Source organism: Microcaecilia unicolor, chromosome 2 (assembly GCF_901765095.1).
Source record: "Microcaecilia unicolor chromosome 2, aMicUni1.1, whole genome shotgun sequence".
Classification (NCBI taxonomy): Eukaryota; Metazoa; Chordata; class Amphibia; order Gymnophiona; family Siphonopidae; genus Microcaecilia; species Microcaecilia unicolor.
In genome coordinates, this window is record NC_044032.1 from 135,538,953 (window position 1) to 135,558,541 (window position 19,589).

Below are 19,589 nucleotides of genomic sequence, written 5' to 3' on the forward strand. Positions count from 1 at the left end.
CCACCTGCACCAGCTGTCCAGCCTCTGCCACCACCACCACCACCTGCACCAGCAGAGGCCGCACCTCCAGCACCGGAGGACTTTGTTGAGGAGGAGGAGGAGGGCCCAGCTCCCCGCCAGAGGCCATCTGGCCAAAGGAGGCAACTCCTGCGGCTGGCCACGGAGCTACTCCGCCACAACGTGCGCTTGGAGGAGTACCGGCAGCAGAAACTGGAGCTGCAGCGCCAAGCACTGGAGGCACAGCAGCGAGCACACCAGGAACTCCTCCAGGCGCACCGTGAAGGCCACCAGGAGGTGCTCCAGCAACTGAGACGGCTGGAGCAGAGCATCCAACACCTGCGCCCTCAGGGCACCGCGCCTACTCCAGCCCCCGTGCTGCTGGAGCAGCCCCTGCCATCAACATCCTCCTCCACTGACCACCAGCAACCACCAGCTAAGAGGTGGGCATTGCGCTCCTCAGCCTCCGCACCCACTCCTGCAGCACCCGCGAAATCTGCTCCCATTCTGGGTCCTGTGGCCAGACCACTAGAAGCAAGAAGGTGGCCCGATTTCCACGGTGCAGCCGAAGCCGCAGGCTGCCGTGGGGATACGGAGGAGGACACTGGGAGCAGCAGCTCAGAAGAGACTTCCCATGCAGCACCAGCTGCAAAGGAAGGGCGTGGGAGGGGTAGGAGGGGACGGGGGAAGGGAAGGGGAAAATGATGGGACATGCTGTAGGGTGAGGGTTGGTGGGAGGGGGGTGGGTGTGGGAGGGGGGTGGTGGTGGTGGTGGTGGTGGGGTTGACCAAACACATATGCACTGTATGTACAAAATAAATGTTCACTTACATTCACCTAAAACTTGTTTCAATGAGTCTTTGTCTTGCTCTTACGCCAAGCTGGTAGGCATTGAGCTCTGCTCTGTGGGCTGGGGGTGGAGGGGGCTCCTCTTCCAGCTCATCTGGGGCCTCTTCTGGTGGTGGCTGTGGCTCCTCTGGGAGAGGCTGTCCTCTGCGCTGGGCCAAATTGTGTAACATACAGCACGCCACAAAGATCTTGGCCACCTTTTCTGGACTGTAGAGCAGCTCTCCTCCAGACCGGTCCAGACAGCGGGAAGCGGTTTTTCAATAAACCAAAGGTGCGCTCAATGATCCCCCGGGTGCTGCGATGTTTCCTGTTGTAGGTTTCTTCTGGCCCTGGTTGTGGGTGGATCAGGGGGGTCATAAGCCATGTCCTCTGCGGGTAGCCTCGGTCACCTTTGCGGAAAAGCAGAATGAGATAGATGAGTGTGTATCGCTTGGAGCAGGTACAGGGGGGGGCGGGGGGATTTGGATAGTGGGTTGTGGTGGAGGAAGCCAGGGCGGAGGGTTGCCCAGTGGAGGAGGTCTAGTATGGGTGGTACATGCATGTTGCACTTACCTAGTAGCCATCCACCAATGAACTCCCCTCGCTCGAACCTGCGGAAGATGCCCGAGTGCTGTAGGATGTAGGCATCGTGGCTGGAGCCGGGGTACCTGGCACACACGTCTAATATCTCCCCCTGGGCATCACATACAACTTGCATGTTCATAGAATGAAATGCCTTCCTATTTCTGTAGGTGGCTTCGTGTGCCCGGGGGGGTCTGAGGGCTACGTGTGTGCAGTCTATCACACCGATGACCGAGGGGAATCTAGCAACAGCATAGAAGGCGGCCATGTTGTTGTGCAGGGCCTGGGGGGTGGTGGGGAAAGTGATGTAGTGTGAGGTGTGAGTTATGAAGGCATCCAGGAACTGGGTGAGACAGTGTGAAATAGAAGCCTGGGTGAGGCCTGTGTTAGCAGCTAATACGGATTGAAAACTGCCAGTGGCCAGGACAGAGAGAGCGGAAGTGATTTTGAGGTGGGCAGGGATGGGGTTACTCCTACGTGTCTGGGGCTGAAGGAGGGGGTTCAGCTGCTCACACAGCTGACGAATGGTGGCCCTATCAAACCTGAACCTTGTTAGACACTGCTGGTCAGTGAGTTGTAGGAAGGTGGTGCGGGGCCTAAACACTCGGGGCCGTGAATACCTCCTGCGGTGGGTGGCCTCTTCGTGTAGCATGCATGCCACAAGTGCATTAAGTGCATCCATATCCCCACCACCAGTGCAAGTATTAGGACTAGTAGTCAAACAAACAGCAACACACACAGATCTGTCACTTCCAGCCACCACGCCCTCTGGCCACTCACTCGCCAAACAGTACAGGCACACAGAGACAAACGGAGGTCAGGGAATAGAGTATACACGTGGGAAGAGTGAATGGGGAGGGATAGGGGGAGGGGAAGGGGGCGATGGAGCAAAGGAGTAGGAGTAAGGAACGGTGAAAGGGTAAGACACAAAAAGAGGCAGGGCACACAGACGACCGTCACAGGTACTCAACACGCTCGGCTTTCTCTCTGCAACCACCACTTCAGCTCTTCCACCAACAATATCGCCACTCTCCAACTACACACAATCGCTAATGGGTCTAAAGACGATTTCCTCCTTGCTCTGGTCGCTTTTATTTCGGGTCCATCATATTACGCCCATCTTCCCGCCCAACCAGAGCCCTTTCGCTATTTGTTATACGTTGTACCCGTCCACGTCGTATCACTGCCCCTAACACGCCCCCGACACGCCTCTTATTTGGACGTTTTTACGTCCACGTACGAGCGACACGGACGCACTGAAACATTGCTTTCAATTATATGGATTTACTCGTTTTTGTGAGATTAACGTCCATCTCCCGATTTAGGTCGACTCTTGGGCGTTTTTTTCGTTCGATTATAAGCAGGATAGTGAAATGAGACATAGTGAAATGTTCATTAATGTAGAAAGAGCTTTAATCATTCATCTTTCATGCAAAAAATTTTTCTAAGCTTTCCAAAAATTTTTAAAACTTAAGCAGCTCAGCTCCAGCTTAACAGGCCAAATTGGTCTGTTAAACTGGAGCTAAGCTGTTTTAAGAAATTTTGGGAAATCTTAGAAAAAAAGTTCTTGCATGAAAGTTGAATGATTAAAGTTCTTTCTATATTTATGAACATTTCCCTTTGTCTATAGTGATTGAGTTGTTGGGTTTAATTTGAATTTAGCAATTAGAAAAGTTTCTCATATTGCAGAGCTTGTTTGCTTGCAGTTGCTCAGTATGTATGTAGCCTGAGTTTGTATGTAATTGGAAATCATAACCAAAGGGAACCCACACCTCCTGCTTGCCACCTGACTACTTGTCTGGATGAGTGATTCTGGAAAAAATGGGCAAATGCTCAAAAGAAGAAGTAAAAGATTGTTCTCAACTCCTCACGCTTGAGGTTGAGCATTTTTAAGATCTCAATCAGGCTGCCAATATAAGCTGTCCATCTATTAAAGAAGAGATGAAGTATCTTTCATAACAGACTGGCTAATGTACTGGAGAGGGTTTTAAACTAAATTTGCTGGGGCTGGGTGAAAAATGCTCCAACGCCATTAATAACCCTCAGGAATGTAAGATTTCAAATAAGTTTATAAAAATGAGAAAAAAGGGTAATATCTGGAGAGCTTTGTATAACAATGCACATTCTGTGGGAAGCAAATTTCAAGATCTAGAGGCTCTAATGGTAGAAGTCGACTTGAATTTAGTGGTGGTCATGGAGATATGGTTCATGGAGCTTGAATGTTCCAAAAATTGGCAACTAAGATTTAATGTTAAAAAATTCAGGGTCATGCACTTGGGCTGCGAAATCCAAGATAATAGTATAGTATAGGGGCTTGATTAACTTCTGTGTACGAAAGAAGAGCGGGACTTAGGGGTGATCGTATTTGATAATCTTAAGGTAGAAAAACAGGTAGAAACGGCAACGGTCAAAGCCAGAAGGATGCTCAGGTACATAGGGAGAGGAATGGCTAGTAGAAAAAAAGAGATGATAGTGCCCTTGTGTACGTCTCTGGTGAGGCCCCTTTTAGAATACTGTGTGCAATTGTGGAGATCTCACCTTCAAAAATATAAAAACAGGATTGAGTTGTACCAGAGGGCGGCTACAAAACTGGTCAGTGGTTTCTGTCATAAAGCATATGGGGCAGACTTATAGATCTCAATATGTATATACTCTGGCAGAAAGGCAGGAGAGAAGGGATATGTGGCATTAATGTACAGGAGGGGGGAGCTGTTTTCAAATGAAGGAAAACTCTGGAATGAGAGGGCATAAAATGAAGTTACGATGTTATAGGCTCAGGATTAATCTAAAGAAATATTTTTTTTACAGAAAGGGTGGTGGACACGTGCAATAGCCTCCTGGTGGAGGTGGTGGAGACAGTGTCTGAATTCAAGAAAGCTTGAAACAGGCTCGTGAGACCTCTTGGGGAGAGGAGGAGATGGTGGATGCTGAGGATGGACAGTCTGGAATGGACCATTTGGCCTTTATGTGCCATCATTTTTCTATGTTTCTCAATATTTCTTTCACTTTCGATACCTTTAGTCATGCAGTTTTGTTAACAAGATTAGCTGCTGCTAGTTTAGCTGGATTTACTTTTGATTGGTTTAAGTCCTATTTATCAGATAGGCAAAAACATTGTAAGAGTAGGATTAATATGTGTTACTGCTCGTTCACTGTCTGTGGGGATACCTCCGGGACTCTGCCCTTAGCGTAGTGCTTTTCAACCTGAACATGGCTCCTTTATGTCAAAATTTCAAAACTTGGATGTGTTCTATAGATTGTATGCACATGATATTCAGGGGTCCCCCCCCCCCCCCCCCCCCCCCCCCCCTTTTCACTAGTTTTTCTGATGCTTGTATATGTTTACATCATTGTATATGTGAGTTTCTTATTGGATGAAAGAATCATTTAGCTTTAAATATAGCTAAGTTAAATTTATTATGTTGGGGCAAACTACATTGCCAACCAAATATAAAACTCGTTTCTCTGATACATAGTTGGGAGCCTTCTCTGTGGTGAGCACTCGGGAATGGAGTAAACTGCTTATGAAATTAAGACTTATTCTGACAGTGACTGAATTTAAGAAGCAGTTGAAAACATGTTTATTTACTCCAGCTTTTCAGTGACCTGGCCTGCTCCTCTTTTATTGATTTTTTTTAAATTATTTTTTATTTGCTGGTGTGCCTGTTTAAATATTTAAGTCTATGTTTTAATGTTTTATTGACTGTATGTATTATTGTGATCTGCTTAGGTATATAGGTGATATATAAATTTATCAAATAAATAAAATGAAATAAGGACTGTGCATGCTTTGAATCTTTCTTTATACATAACCTGAGCTCTGAGCAAGCTATTTCATCCTGGCTTGGATTATTGCAATTTGCTTCTCACAGGTCTCCCACTTAGCCATCTCTCTCCTCTCCAGTCTGTCCAAAATTCTGCAGCACGACTTATTTTCCGCCAAAATCGTTATACCCACACTAGCCCACTCCTCAAGTCACTTCACTGGCTCCCTGTCCGCTTCCGCATACAGTTCAAACTTCTCTTACTGACCTTTAAATGCATCCATTCTGCAGCCCCCCATTACCTCTCCACTCTCATCTCTCCCTACATTCCTCCCCGTGACCTCCACTCTCTGGACAAATCTCTCTTGTCGTCCCCTTCTCCTTCACTGCTAACTCCAGACTTCGTTCCTTTTCCCCCGTGGCACCTTATGCCTGGAATAGACTTCCTGAGCCTGTACGTCTAGCTCCATCTCTACCTGTTTTCAAATCTATGCTGAAAACCCACCTTTTCACCACTGCTTTTGGCTCCTAGCCACTACTCAATTGCCCTCCCCTTGTTCCTTCTCACCCAGTACTTCCCTCACCCTTAATTGTCTTGTCTGTCTGTATTTTTAGATTGTAAGCTCTAATGAGCAGGGACTGTCTCTCTGTATCAGGTGTTCAGCGCTGCGTGCGTCTGGTAGCGCTATACAAATGCTAATAATAATAACTTGCATGCCTGATTATCCTCTAGTGCACAAAAAAACTCCTGCTACATATAAGCAATGTTACTGTTTTGTTATTACAGTTTTTGTTAAATTATATCAATGTGCAACATTACCTATTCAGTTGTTAAAATGCCTACTGTATTTGTATGATATTTTGTATTCATTAAAATAGTAAAAAATAAAATTTTTACTAACTGATTTGTAGGTTTCAAGGAACTATTTGGTCAATCAGTTGGTATCTCAGCCACCTCTACATTCCAGTGGGTGCTGAAATTCCAGCTGGTTGCATTTCAGGCAGCATGTGATTTGTGAATTGATCTCTGAAGAGAATTAGTATAAGACACTAGCCCTGTGTAGACTTAAGTAGCCTATTTCATTTGGTGTAATGGGTATACATAAGGAATTCTAGTTATCTAGCATTAAAAATAGTAATAGAATCATTTATAAGGACTTTTGTGTTTTGCTAAAACAGGTAACAGAAATATGGAGAAGAAAATAAGCAGAATTTATCCCCTTTCGGATCCAAAGACAACATATTTTCTGCAAGTGGCATGGACAACAGACTTGGGCTCTGGTTTCACTGTAACCCTTTGTAATGGAAAATCAGCATGGACTGGAACAAGTAATGCTAAGACTACCTTTTAAAATCTTTAAGTGTAATCTTTTATATAACATTAACAAACATTTTTTGTCTTTATGAGATGTTTGTGAAAGTACTTTTGCTCTTTTGATAATCTTCTGTTTTAGGGAAAAGCAATTATGGAAATAAAAGGTTTTAAGCATAGACCTGGGAAAAACACTACATTAAGTTAAATGAATGAATATAATAGCTAACACAAAGTTAGCAGCAAATGGAAGAGTGTAATATTCCTTGGCCAGTGCAGTTACCCATCATGTGCACTCCTTTTGAATATATCTATTGATTATTTTTTAAATGTATATCCCGCTTTACATACAATCAAACAAGATCATATCTATGCAGAGATAAACCATCTGCAGAATATTAAATCCTATAAAAACAAACTTCAATGAAATCCTTAATTTCTTAGAGATTCCATATTCTAAAAGGCCTTTACAATACAGGGAGTCTTAAATAACTTCCTGAACTGTTGTATATAAGGCCAAATATGTTTGTTGTGCTAATTCTTTCATACCTTGATTCACTCAAATTTAAGATTAAATCAATTGCCCAGTGTTAATTCACAGAAATGGAATAAAAATAATTGCATCCGGTATCAAAAAGTCTCAGAGGTGATGTCCCTTTTATGTGTCATTTTAGACTGGTTCTGTGCATCGAATAACATAATATGACGGTAGCCTCATTATCCCTTTCATACAGTGGTTCCTTCATGGAATTGGTAACAAAAGCACTGAGCCTTTCTGTCATAGTACACAATAAGGACATGAAGTATATATTCAACAGAACTTATGCTGCCCAACTCTATAGTAAAGTATTCAGCTTTTAAATAGATGGTGATCCTGTTATATGTCATCTAGTTGATGTCGACTCAAGTTGACCCTATGGATAGTGGTCCTGAGATGGTGGTATGACATACTGAACTTTAAAAAAAAAAATGGCCTACAGAAATATGAGAACATTTGTGTATATGTAGAAATTAACCATCAATGAAAGCATACCTTAAGAAATAATTTTTAATGGAGATTCATAGGAAGTGTGGCTGTGAATATGGGGTGTAGTTTGTGGTGGAGGTGTATTTGGTGTCCATACATTCACAATTCACCACTGATACCAGGCTTGGCCAGTCTATCCTCCAGAACCTCTTTGGGGATTATCATCCAACTCCATTCCCCTAGGCCCATGTTCTTCATTTCCATGCTGTTTTTTTTTTTTTTTTTTTTTTTTTTTGGGGGGGGGGGGGGGGGGAGAAGGAAACATATCAAATGGCTAGTTGCTGCACCATGATTGCTATTTTCCACTTTTTCGATGAAAGCAGCATGTAGATAGGGAGTGCTGTCGTTGAAGACTTGCTCACCTATTTGTTCTCTGAGAAAATCAAGTGGTAGGTATTCAAAGATATTTAAATGGCCTGTGTGGGGCTATCTGAGGATATATAGGGGATATTTAGCTGCATTTAACCACTTTTGCTGCAGAATATACTTGAACCGTCTATGACAAAATGGCTAGTTTGGGGTGATCTAGGGGTGTGGAGTTAGTGGCGATTTTGAGTCTACTACCTGGCTAAGCAACACAGAAAGTTTGGACAGTATTTTCCTTCTGTTGTAACTTTGTGGTGCGTTCAACCAGGCACCTGTAATTAGTTGATGCTGATTGTTTAACTTCTGGGTCCTTGCTAGTATTGTCATACCCCTTCTCCCCCCCCCCCCCACTACATTTGAAGCAGAGAATCATATCTCCCTTTAATCCCCCCTCCTCAACCTCTAGGAAGCAGTTCCTCTTCTGATCCCCTAGGAGTAGCCTAGATGGTTAGTGCAGTGGAATTTGATCCTGGGGAACTGAGTTCGATTCCCACTGCAGCTCCTTTGTGACTCTGGGCAGCCTACCTTAACCCTCCATTGCCCCTGGTACAAAATAAGTACCTGAATATATGTAAACCGCTTTGAATGTAGTTGCAAAAAACCCCTCAGAAAGGCGGTAAATCAAGTCCCATTTCCCTTTCCCAATCCTCTGGAAGCAGCCCCCTCCTCTTCAATCCCCTCTTCCCCCCAAGGGTTAGAAGGGCTGACTGGGATAACACCACCCCTCCCCCATCCCGGTAGGCCTCTGTGGTCCTACCTAGACATGCCCTGGTTGTTCAGTGGGGTCTGAGGGACAGGAGTGATTCTATTTGTTCCTGCCAGGGCGACTGCCTTCTTAAGATGACTGTTGCAACCTCTAGCTAAAGTCTCATAGTACTCACAAGTACTAGTTTCCATCAGTGGATTAGAATCTTTTTAGCAGAGGAGCATGCTAGTGATTGCAGTTTATACTGCAAGAATTTTGTAATTCATCCCCCCCCCCCCATCCCCACATAAGATGGCTGCCAGTAAAGAGACAGAAATCACACTCCATTATGAAAGAATTATTATCCTTGAAAGATATCCTGAAGGATGGTAATAATGCTCTTTTAGAGCTAAAAGGAGAAATTAGAGACCTAAATACAACTTGTTCAGATGCAGGTAAATAATGAAAACCTTACAAATATGGTGCAAGTGAGGAGGCCTGATCAGCATCACAGCAGAAATTCAGTGAAACTTGAAGGACCTCAGCAATAGCTTCCACCACAATAACTAGGAGGAGGAGGTACTAATCCAGTTGTCTTTCTGAAATTGCTGTTATCAGCTATACTGGTGGTACAGGTTGATTGTTTGAAAAAAAAATGTGATCACTGCATACCTTTGTCCAGACCTGTGAAACTGAGATTTCCCAGGCCTTTTGTTATCAATAAGTTTTAAGGTAATCTACAGGCACTAGCGATTCTGGAAAAGGCAAGAATTAGATCACCTTTCCATTTTGTCCTTACCAAACCAGTCCAGACCTGTGGGTAGTTGTGTCCGCAGACCAGCAGATATAGACAGAGAAACAAAGTAGCTTCTCATGATTCACCGTATAAGGGTACAGTACAGGCACAGGAATTCAGTATTTCTCTGTCTCTAGCAGATGGCACACCATGCAGGTTCTGTGCTGCTTTGCCCTATGTAAGCTCCTGAACCAGTTTTCTGCCCATGTAAAGCTAAACTAGGCTGATTCTTGAAGGAATCCTTAAAAAAAAAAAGAGGAACTACTTGGATTGTTCTGAGTTTCTTTCCTCTTGGATTACCCTTCCTCTTTTTCCCTAGTCCTTAGTGGAGCTCATGATCTGGTGCAGGAGGTAATGGTGCTGGGGCTGCTTGATAACAGTGATCATAATATGATCGGATTTGATATTAGCTTTGAAGTAAGTATACATAGGAAATTAAATACGTTAGCGTTTAACTTTAAAAAAGGAGACTATGATAAAATGAGAAGAACAGTGAAAAAAAAGCTTAGAGGAGTGGCTACGAGGGCCAAAAATTTACATCAGGCATGGATGCTGTTCAAAAACACCATCCTGGAAGCCCAGGCCAAATATATTCCGTGTATTAAAAAAGGAGGACGGAAGACCAAACGACAGCTGGCGTGGTTAAAAAGTGAGATGAAGGAAGCTATTACAGCTGAAAGAAAATCCCTCAGAAAATGGAAGAAGAAACTGACTGAAAATAATGAGAAACAGCATAAGGAATGTCAAGTCAAATGCAAAGCGCTGATAAGGAAGGCTAAGAAGGACTTCGAAAAAAAAAGATTGCGTTGGAGCAAAAACACATAGTAAAATGTTTTTAGGTATATTAAAAGCAGGAAGCCGGCAAAAGAATCGGTTGGACCACTAGATGATCGAGGAGTTAAAGGGGCGATCAGGGAAGACAAAGCCGTAGTGGAGAGATTAAATGAATTCTTTGCTTCGGTCTTCACCGAGGAAGATTTGGGTGGGATACTGGTGCTAGAAATGGTATTCGAAGCTGACGAGTCGGAGAAACTTAATGGATTCTCTATAAACCTAGAGGATGTAATAGGGCAGTTCTACAAACTGAAGAGTAGCAGATCTCCTGGACCGGATGGTATTCATCCCAGAGTACTGATAGAACTGAAAAATGAACTTGCAGAGTTATTGTTAGTAATAATGTAATTTATCCTTAAAATCGAGTGTGGTACTGGAAGATTGGAGGTTGGTCAATGTAACACTGATTTTTAAAAAAGGTTCCAGAGGAGATCCGGGAAATTTATAAACCGGTGAGTCTGACGTTGGTGCCGGGCAAAATGGTAGAGACTGTTATTAAGAACTAAATTAAAGAGCATATTGAAAAGCATGGATTAATGAGACAAAGTCAAAATGGATTTAGTGAAGGGAAATCTTGCTTCACAAGTCTACTACATTTCTTTGAAGGGGTGAGCAAACATGTGGATAAAGGGCAGCCAGTTGATATTGTGTATCTGGATTTTCAGAAGGCGTTTGACAAAGTACCTCATGAAAAACTCCAGAGGAAATTTGAGAGTCATGGGATAGAAGGTTGTGTTCTATTGTGGATTAAAAATTAGTTAAAAGATAGAAAACAGAGGGTAGGGTTAAATGGTCAGTATTCTCAATGGAGAAGGGTAGTTAGTGGGGTTCCCCAGGGGTCTGTGCTGGGACTGCTACTTTTTAACATATTTATAAATGACCTAGAGATTGGAGTAACTAGTGAGGTAATTAAATTTGCTGATGACACAACGTTATTCAAAGTCGTTAAATCACGGGAGGATTGTGAAAAATTGCAAGAGGACCTTACGAGACTGGGAGACTAAATGGCAGATGACGTTTAATGAGAGCAAGTGCAAAGTGATGCATGTGGGAAAGAGGAACCCAAATTATAGCTACGTCATGCAAGGTTCCACATTAGGAGTCACAGACCAAGAAAGGGATCTAGGTGTCGTCGTTGATGATACGTTGAAACCTTCTGCTCAGTGTGCTGCTGCGGCTAAGAAAGCAAATAGAATGTTAGGTATTATTAGGAAAGGAATGGAAAACAAAAATGAGGATGTTATAACGCCTTTGTATCGCTCCATGGTGTGACCACACCTCGAATATTGTGTTCAATTCTGGTCGCCGCATCTCAAAAAAGATATAGTGGAATTAGAAAAGGTGCAGAGAAGGGTGACGAAAATGATAAAGGGGAAAGGCTAAAGCGGCTAGGGCTCTTCAGCTTGGAGAAAAGGCGGCTGAGGGGAGATATGATAGAGGTCTATAAAATAATGAGTGGAGTTGAATGGGTAGATGTGAAGCGTCTGTTTACGCTTTCCAAAAATACTAGGACTAGGGGGCATGTGATGAAGCTACAATGTAGTAAATTTAAAACGAATCAGAGAAAATATTTCTTCACTCAACATGTAATTAAACTCTGGAATTCGTTGCCAGAGAATGTGGTAAAGGTGGTTAGCTTAGTGGAGTTTAAAAAAGGTTTGGACGGCTTCGTAAAGGAAAAGTCCATAGACCATTATTAAATGGACTTGGGGAAAATCCACTATTTCTGGGATAAGCAGTATAAAATGTTTTGTACTTTTTTGGGATCTTGCCAGGTATTTGTGACCTGGATTGGCCACTGTTGGAGGCAGGATGCTGGGCTTGATGGACCTTTGGTGTTTCCCAGTATGGCAATACTTATGTACTTATGGGTGTATGTTGGTCAAGAGGTTCTGAGATTGGGAAGCAGGTCTGTGACTATCCCTGATCCTGTTCAGGCTAGATCTCAGTGGAGTGAGGGGCACTTTTCTTTCTGATTATCGTGAGCTTCAAGGCAATATTCAAGAGTCCTGAGCCCCTTCCTTCCTCCCCCTCCACCACTGATCATCTTAGCACCTTTACTGTCATAAACAGCAAGTGTACCATTAGTATGTGTTTATGCAAAGTATGAGCTGGTTATCGCGTTCATCTGAGCTATTTAGTTTCCTTTCAGGGCGCTGGTGATTTTTTGTTTTATTAGAGATAACAGAGCGGCGGTACGAAGGGAGTTGTGCTCATATTCATCTCCCTCGTTCAAGACAAGCACTGCTGTTGATTTGTCAGCTTTGCAGCATATTTCAACGTTTTTTTCATGGCAGTGATTCTTGCTTTCCACCACTTGTTAATGCTTGGTGGTACCTGACCTAGGCCGATATTTCCCACCAGAAATTTTTCATGTCAATAGGCTGATCAACCATGTTGCTTTGTCGACGGCTTCTGTTTCAGTGGCAGTGCAGATCAGCAGTCCACAGAAATGCCGCTTTAATGGTGTCGTTTCCACGGCTTGGGTTTCCTTAGTCCTGGCATGCCTAGCAATTGTGCAGGAATGCGGCCATGACCAGTAAAACTGGACGGAGGTTTTATCTTCATTGTCTTTATCCTGCTCAGGTTCTCTCAGTGGACATCAGCATAACACAGCACTCTGGATGGACTGTTCTGAAAGTGTTCTCCTGTGATTAAGCTAGGTCAGCAGAAGGGCAGCAGCTGGCACCTGGGCTACTAGACCTTAATGCCTTCATTCACTTCTAGGGTAGCAGAGTTAAAAAAAAAAAAAAAAAATCCTGAGGAGAATGGAAGTGTCTACTTGCTTAACCTTCAAAGCAGGATTGCCACTTCCCAGTGCATAGTACTCTCACTCGAGTTTGATCACAGCATATGGGTGCAAGGAGCACCTTCCAATGTTAAATGCATTTACTCTGGAATGCAGACTGTTTCACTGTTGTATTTTCACAATGCAGTTCTTTTTCTAACAGCCTAGTCCTCTGTGGATTCTAGGCTCTAGAGTATATTTCCACGGCTGGTAGCACAGTCCTTTTGGACCTTTGGTTCAGGCCTGCTTATGTTTATATTCTGCATAGACTAATGGCGGAATTACATATAATCGAAGTTCCTTGTTGGGGTTCTGTTCCTTGGCACTCTAGATTGCTAGGTCCTGGATTTGTTTTCGATTTGGTGGCTGGACTTTCTAGTGTAGGAAGTTTGCAGTTATCTCCTTTTGCTTATTACTTCTTCATCGCAGAAGGAATTTGTTACTTTTTTCAACTATCAATTTCTAACTGCTCTTGGTTGTTTGGTTAGCCTTGCTAGTGTTTGATTTCCTCACTGCTATCCCAGAGTAGGGTGTATCTTTGGGGAAATCTTCTTTCCTGAGTTTCCTAAAAGTAAAGTCCATAAGCCATTATTAAGATGACTTGGGGAAAATCCACTGCTTATTTCTAGGATAAGCAGCATAAAATCTGTTTTACTGTCCAGTGATTCCTAATTCCCGCAGCTTACCCAGCATCAAATCCAAATGTACAGAATCAAACACACCTGAAACATCTAGAGACACCAAATGAAAACAATTGTTACCATCTATATTTCTTTTTATAAAATCAACTGTTGAGATCAACACGGTCTCAACACTGTGTGCACATCTAAACCCACATTGAAATGGATCCAAACCACCTACTTTTTCTACAGATTCATCTAGCTGTTTTAAAACAATTTTCTCATGGACTTTACTCAAAAAAGGAACAATAGATATTGACTGATAGTTACAGAATTCAGCAGGGTCCAACCCTGCATTCTTTAATAATAGCTTCACAGACTTGTGGGAAAACATCATCCCATATGGATTTATTTACAATCATAAGTTTAGAGCAATCTCATGAGAATGCACACAGCACACCTGAAGAGCAAGGATAATACAAAGAGCATATAGGAGTGACTGACTGTATTATTACTTCAAGCTCCCTCTCAGTCACTAATTCAAACTCAGGCCATCCTTTACCTCACTACCAACAAAGTCCATCTCATTCTGTCTAACGTATGGTGCCACAACCTCCCTGAACTTATTTAGCTTCTAAACCAAAAATGATGCATACTTATAAGTATCTGGCCCTACAGCACTCTCCTTATACCCATGCAACAAAAATGTTATGGTTTGATATAATTCTTTAGGTCTATTTAAAGCTCTTGCAAGTTTCTGTTGATAATATATATTCCTAACATCTTCACACAACTGTATATATTCAAACAACCAAATGCTATACCCATCACAATCATCAACATCTTTAGATTACTGCCATTTCCGTTCCACTTATCTCAACTCAGGCCTCACCTGTACTATTTCAGAGGATTTCCATGGACATGGGCAATAATCCTTTTTAACCTGCACCTCTCTCTTTGGCATAACAACATCCAAAGCCTGCTCCAGTGTACTCACTCATATATCCACCATCTCATCCAATGAATCCATATGTGCAAACTTCATTTGAAAATACCAAATTGCCCAGAAGTCAGTTAAAGTGTGGCCAAATCTCCAACTTCCTCGGTGTCACTTCAATATTCCTTTTTTCTCCATATTGAGCGTAATTCAAATGATATAAGCAAGTGATCTGATCATCTAACAGAATTAACTACTGGATCACCCAATAACCCAGCTAACAATGCTGGTGACAAAAAAAAATCAAGGACATGCCATGCAGAATGGGTAGCCTTGTGTACTATTTGATGCATTGAAATTGCTTCCAATAAATAAAACAGAAGATGTTCCTGTTCAATTAAAACCTCCATGTCTGGAACAAAAGGAAGATTAAAATCACCTAACAACCATAATTTTGAAAAGTCAATAGAAAGACTTGATAAAAACTGCAATAAAAAAGAACAATCCTCAGTAATCACCCCAGGTGGGCAGTAAACCAAACAAAAGCCAAGATCATTGTTCTGAACCACCACACACTCACTAAATTCATTCACCTCAGCACACACACATTGACATTTCAAACTGTCTTTGCTATAGGTGAGTATATTCTTTTTCTCCAGGGACAAGCAGATGGAGATCAGGCTGCTTTTAACAAAAAAAAAAAAAAAGAAAGAAAGAGAAAGGAAATGAAAAAAAAGTCTTATAACAGGCAGGTCTCATGAGTGCTTTAAGTGTCGTTGAACATTGATGGATGGGCTAGTTCAGTGGGATTTAACCTGGCAGGAGTCTCTCTTGCCCATCTAAACCCATATGAATATTGGGCCCATTGAGTTTTCTTGCTGCAGGTGAAATTGTATTTCATTTTTTAAAGTAGATACTTTTTTTTTTCATTTACAAAGTTTCTGAAGTTGAGATTTCTAAGGAAGCTTCTGACATGGAAATGGAAAGGGAGAAGTATGTGGATGAACTGCAGAAAGCACTCATCTTGGATACAGAACTCACCAGTAAATACAATTTTGATTTTTGTGAAGATAAGGAAATCTCAGAGATTTATCATTTCTCATATGAAAAGAATTTGAAGGATGTTTCGGTAAGTGAAAAGTGTACTACCAGTGTTAAGATGTATTTTGGCCTTGCTTTGTACAAATATGCATATAAGATGATTAAGTTGCAAAAACCTCAAGTGTATTGATATTGTTTGAAGGAAATTAATTTGCGTGGACATTTCTCTGTATTCATTTATCTCTTTTGACACTTGAAGATAAAATTGACCGGAGACTGTGGCCTTTTCATTCTGTAGTAGATGGCAAATTGAATCCTAGTAATAGGACTAATATGATACGGTGTCAGACGTATAAACATTTAATGGCACTGTAAAACAGAAATATGATGGCAGTGCAATACAAATTATTCCATAATAGGCAGCATGGAAGAACGTTCATATAACATAGATATGACACAATGTCAGCACAATACAATGAAACACAATAGGCACAAACCAGAAAATTCTGATAGCATAGATATGGCGCTAACTGTTCGTATGATAAAATGAAACATCTTAATACCTGAGGGGATACATGCAGTTGAGATATATAGACAGGAAAAGATGGGCTAAACTGAATGCAAATTATATGTTCAGTTGATTGAGATATGAGGAGCTTGTCTTAAGTTACAGGTTGTGTAGCAAGCTAGTCCAGATGTGGAGTCAATAGTCAGTTATCACATGTATTAAAGGCTTGGGAGAAGACTCAAGTTTTCACCTGCTTCCTGATTTGGAGGTAGTTTTGATTCTGGCATAGCCCCCCCTGTTAGAGTGAGCTCCAGAGTATGGGGGCTACTCCTGAGAAGGCTCACTACTGGATATTGTATCATTCAATTTCTTTGATAAGGGTAGAGAAAATGAAGTTCATTGAGAGGACCTTAGGGGCCTCAAAAGTAGTGTAGAGGGCCCATTTTGTCTGAGGACCTTGAAAATCAAAAATAGAGTTTTAAGTTTGGCTCTGTAAAATACTAGTTTATTTATTTATTTGGATTTTGCTCACACCTTTTTCAGTAGTAGCTCAAGGTAGAGAATGACACGGGAGCAGGAAACGCAGTAACCCGCGGTAATCCACAGTAAAACCACGGGAATGGGAACAAAATTTAAAGTTTTACCGCGGGTGCAAACAGATTATTCCCCACCCTGTGGGAGCGGTAATAACCCTGGCACCCACAATAAAACCGAAGCCTACCTTTTTACTGTCAAGTTGATCGGCTGAGGGCTCTCGTTTGCTTGCTCCACCTCCTCCCATCCCTAGCTGCAGTAGTAGTGTCCATAGGCACCGACTCTGTGGATGCTCCAGCACCCACAATATTTTGGGGCCCGACCGCACCACAAAAGGTCTTCCAAAAATTCATGGCCTGTGGCAGTGACGATGTTCTTGCTTGCCGCTCCCTGAGACAAGTGTCCCTGCTTGGCCCGACCCCGACCCGAAGCTATTATAAAAAATAAAAATCCTAGAGCGGCAAGACACTTGATGTATGTGCTGCACGCAGCTCAAAAGTGAGCCGGAAGCAGAAGAACGTGATGAGCCAGCCCAGATGCGCAGCCCAGGCAGCAGCAGCCGGCATTCTCTCACTTCCCGGAGAACTGGGGTCCTCTTCTTTCCACTGCCACTCTTGGCTGGACTATGAGGTAGTAACATGTTTACTTCTTGATAGGGGACAGGGTGGACAATTAACGTGTTAATAACCATATAGGGGGCAGGTGGCATGAGAGAACCTGGGGAAGAGGCTAAGAAGGGGGCAGGGGGCATGAGAGAAGCTGGATGAAAGCTGGGGAGAGGGACATGAGAGAATCTGGTTGAAGGCTGGGGATGTAGGAGGCATGAGAGAAACTGGGGGAGAGGCTGGGGAGAGACCATGAGAGAATCTGGATGAGGGCTGGGGAGGGAAGATGGGGGATGTATCTTCGTTCTATTTTTGCTTTATTAATGGCAATTCAGAATATTCATTTTTATACTGTAATAAAAGATTTAAATATAAAAACTGTTTGTGGCTTCTGTGGATGGGGACAGAGTTTGCGGGGACGGGGTTAGAGTTCACGGGGACGGGGACAGAGTTTGTGGGGATGGGGATAAACTTTGTCCCCATGTCATTCTCTAGCTCAAGGTGGGTTACATTCACATACACTGGGTATTTCCCTGTTCTCACAATCTAAGTTTAGATTTTGCTGGAAGGTTGTAATGTTGTCTGACCTCTTGTTGTGCTGCTTCACTCTACATTAGTTGAAGCTGATTCAAACTCTTTTTTTGGTTTGACCAATGGTACAGGTTATTACAATAGTCTAGTCAAGACATGACATGGATCACAGTGGTTAGACTTGACTTTTCAATATATGGAGAGTGATTTTGTAGTTGCCACAGTTGATAGAAACAGTTTTTAAAGTTCTTTGAATTTGCAGGATCAAAGAAATCGATGAGTCTAGCAATAGCCCAAGATTCCTGACCTGTGATTTTAGAAGGAGTTCATACTTCCCATATGATTTTGCCCATTCCTCACAAGTAGTCAGTTTACTCAAAGCTGTTGGTAGATCTAGTTCAGCAGGTATGAGTAGTTGCAGATCATCAACTAAATTTGTGGAAAAACAAAACTCTGCTAAAACAGGTTGTTCTGAGGGCGAAGCCCTGGACCCGTGGAGATTGTCTTCACATACTAGGTACAGTGGTTTATGCCTTCACAGAGCCAGGTCTGCAATCTGGATGCTACATTTGATATTTCTTAATCTATGGTTTGACAAATTTAAACAAACAAGAGTAGACCCTTTCTTTTCATTTATCTTTGACTTTCCTTTTCTACACAGAGATGATTATGTTAAAGTTGTAAATACTTTTATTACCCTAAGATCTAATTTCTTTTACTCCTTGCATACTGGATTACCTGTGCATAGGGCCATGTTTAGGATTGGAAAAGCAGGGTAGTCACCTAAGAATCCGTGTAACAAGGAATATCATCAAGAGCAACTCACAGATCCCAAACTGATCCAGCCTCCTCCAAGCTCATAAAAATGAGATGGACAGCATGGCCCCTACATGCACAAAATTTACCCCCACTCTTCAGAGACAAGGGACATGCCATCAACACTTCTTTCATGGTAACACTTGTCCCAGAGTAGGAATAAGAAATGGAGCAGCAGTGTGAACCTGAAAGCCAAGTAGAGAGAAGCCCCACTTAGGAGCGGGACTACTGGAGAAGGTATTGTAGAGAAACAGTTCCTTGTTAAGAGAGTCTATGTGGAATGGAATCCTTGAATGGAGAAGCTGAAGTATTTGGCCAGAAGAGGGAAACAACCAGGAAACCCCTACCTTCCAAAACACCAAACCTTTGACTATTCTTTCAGTGTTTACACCTCCTTGCCCTTAAGCACTACGCAATTTTGACATAGATGTTATAGAACAACGCCTAGCAATTAGTGACACCAATCATGCTGTTATTCTATAACTTATGTGCATAATTGGTGTCTATTTTTAGGCACCAATTTATAGAATTCTCTTTTATGGGCTTGGTTATACCTGCAGATAGAATATGGGGGACATTCAGTCTATCCAGTTTTCAGATGTTGATGCTTTAGTCAAAGAGTATGCCACTTGAGATTATATTTTAGACAGTTGTCCAATGTATTTAATGAAGAGGCACCTGCAGACTGTATAAGTTGGTTAACTAAATAGTTACAGCAAGTATTTATAATGGGCCAATTTCCATCTTACGTGGGTAATATAATTTTAACCCCTATTCCAAAGAATTCAAACATATAAAATGAAACATCTAATTATACACCAGTAGCTTCAATACTATTATTTTTACAACAGTTTTGGAAAGGGTTGGTTGTAGTTCAACTTTCAGACTATCTGGAGTCCTTTACTATTTTTCATATATCTCAATCTGGCTTTCAAAGAGGTTACGACATTCAAACTGAGCTGGGTGCGTTAATATCTAAAATTAGATCTCTTCTTTGTATTGGAAAACAAGTTGTCAT

At 42.3% G+C, this 19,589-nt stretch overlaps 1 protein-coding gene across 10 annotated transcripts in view; it reads left to right on the top strand.

Moving 5' to 3' along the window:
- XRCC4 (X-ray repair cross complementing 4) overlaps nucleotides 1–19,589 on the top strand; it is a 344,725-nt gene that overhangs the window by 122,330 nt on the left and 202,806 nt on the right. For all 10 annotated transcript variants that reach the window (XM_030193348.1, XM_030193345.1, XM_030193352.1 and 7 more), the window contains 2 exons: nucleotides 6,351–6,500; nucleotides 15,475–15,665. In XM_030193348.1, coding sequence (XP_030049208.1) covers nucleotides 6,351–6,500; nucleotides 15,475–15,665 — 341 coding nt within the window. The remainder of the gene's footprint in view (nucleotides 1–6,350; nucleotides 6,501–15,474; nucleotides 15,666–19,589) is intronic.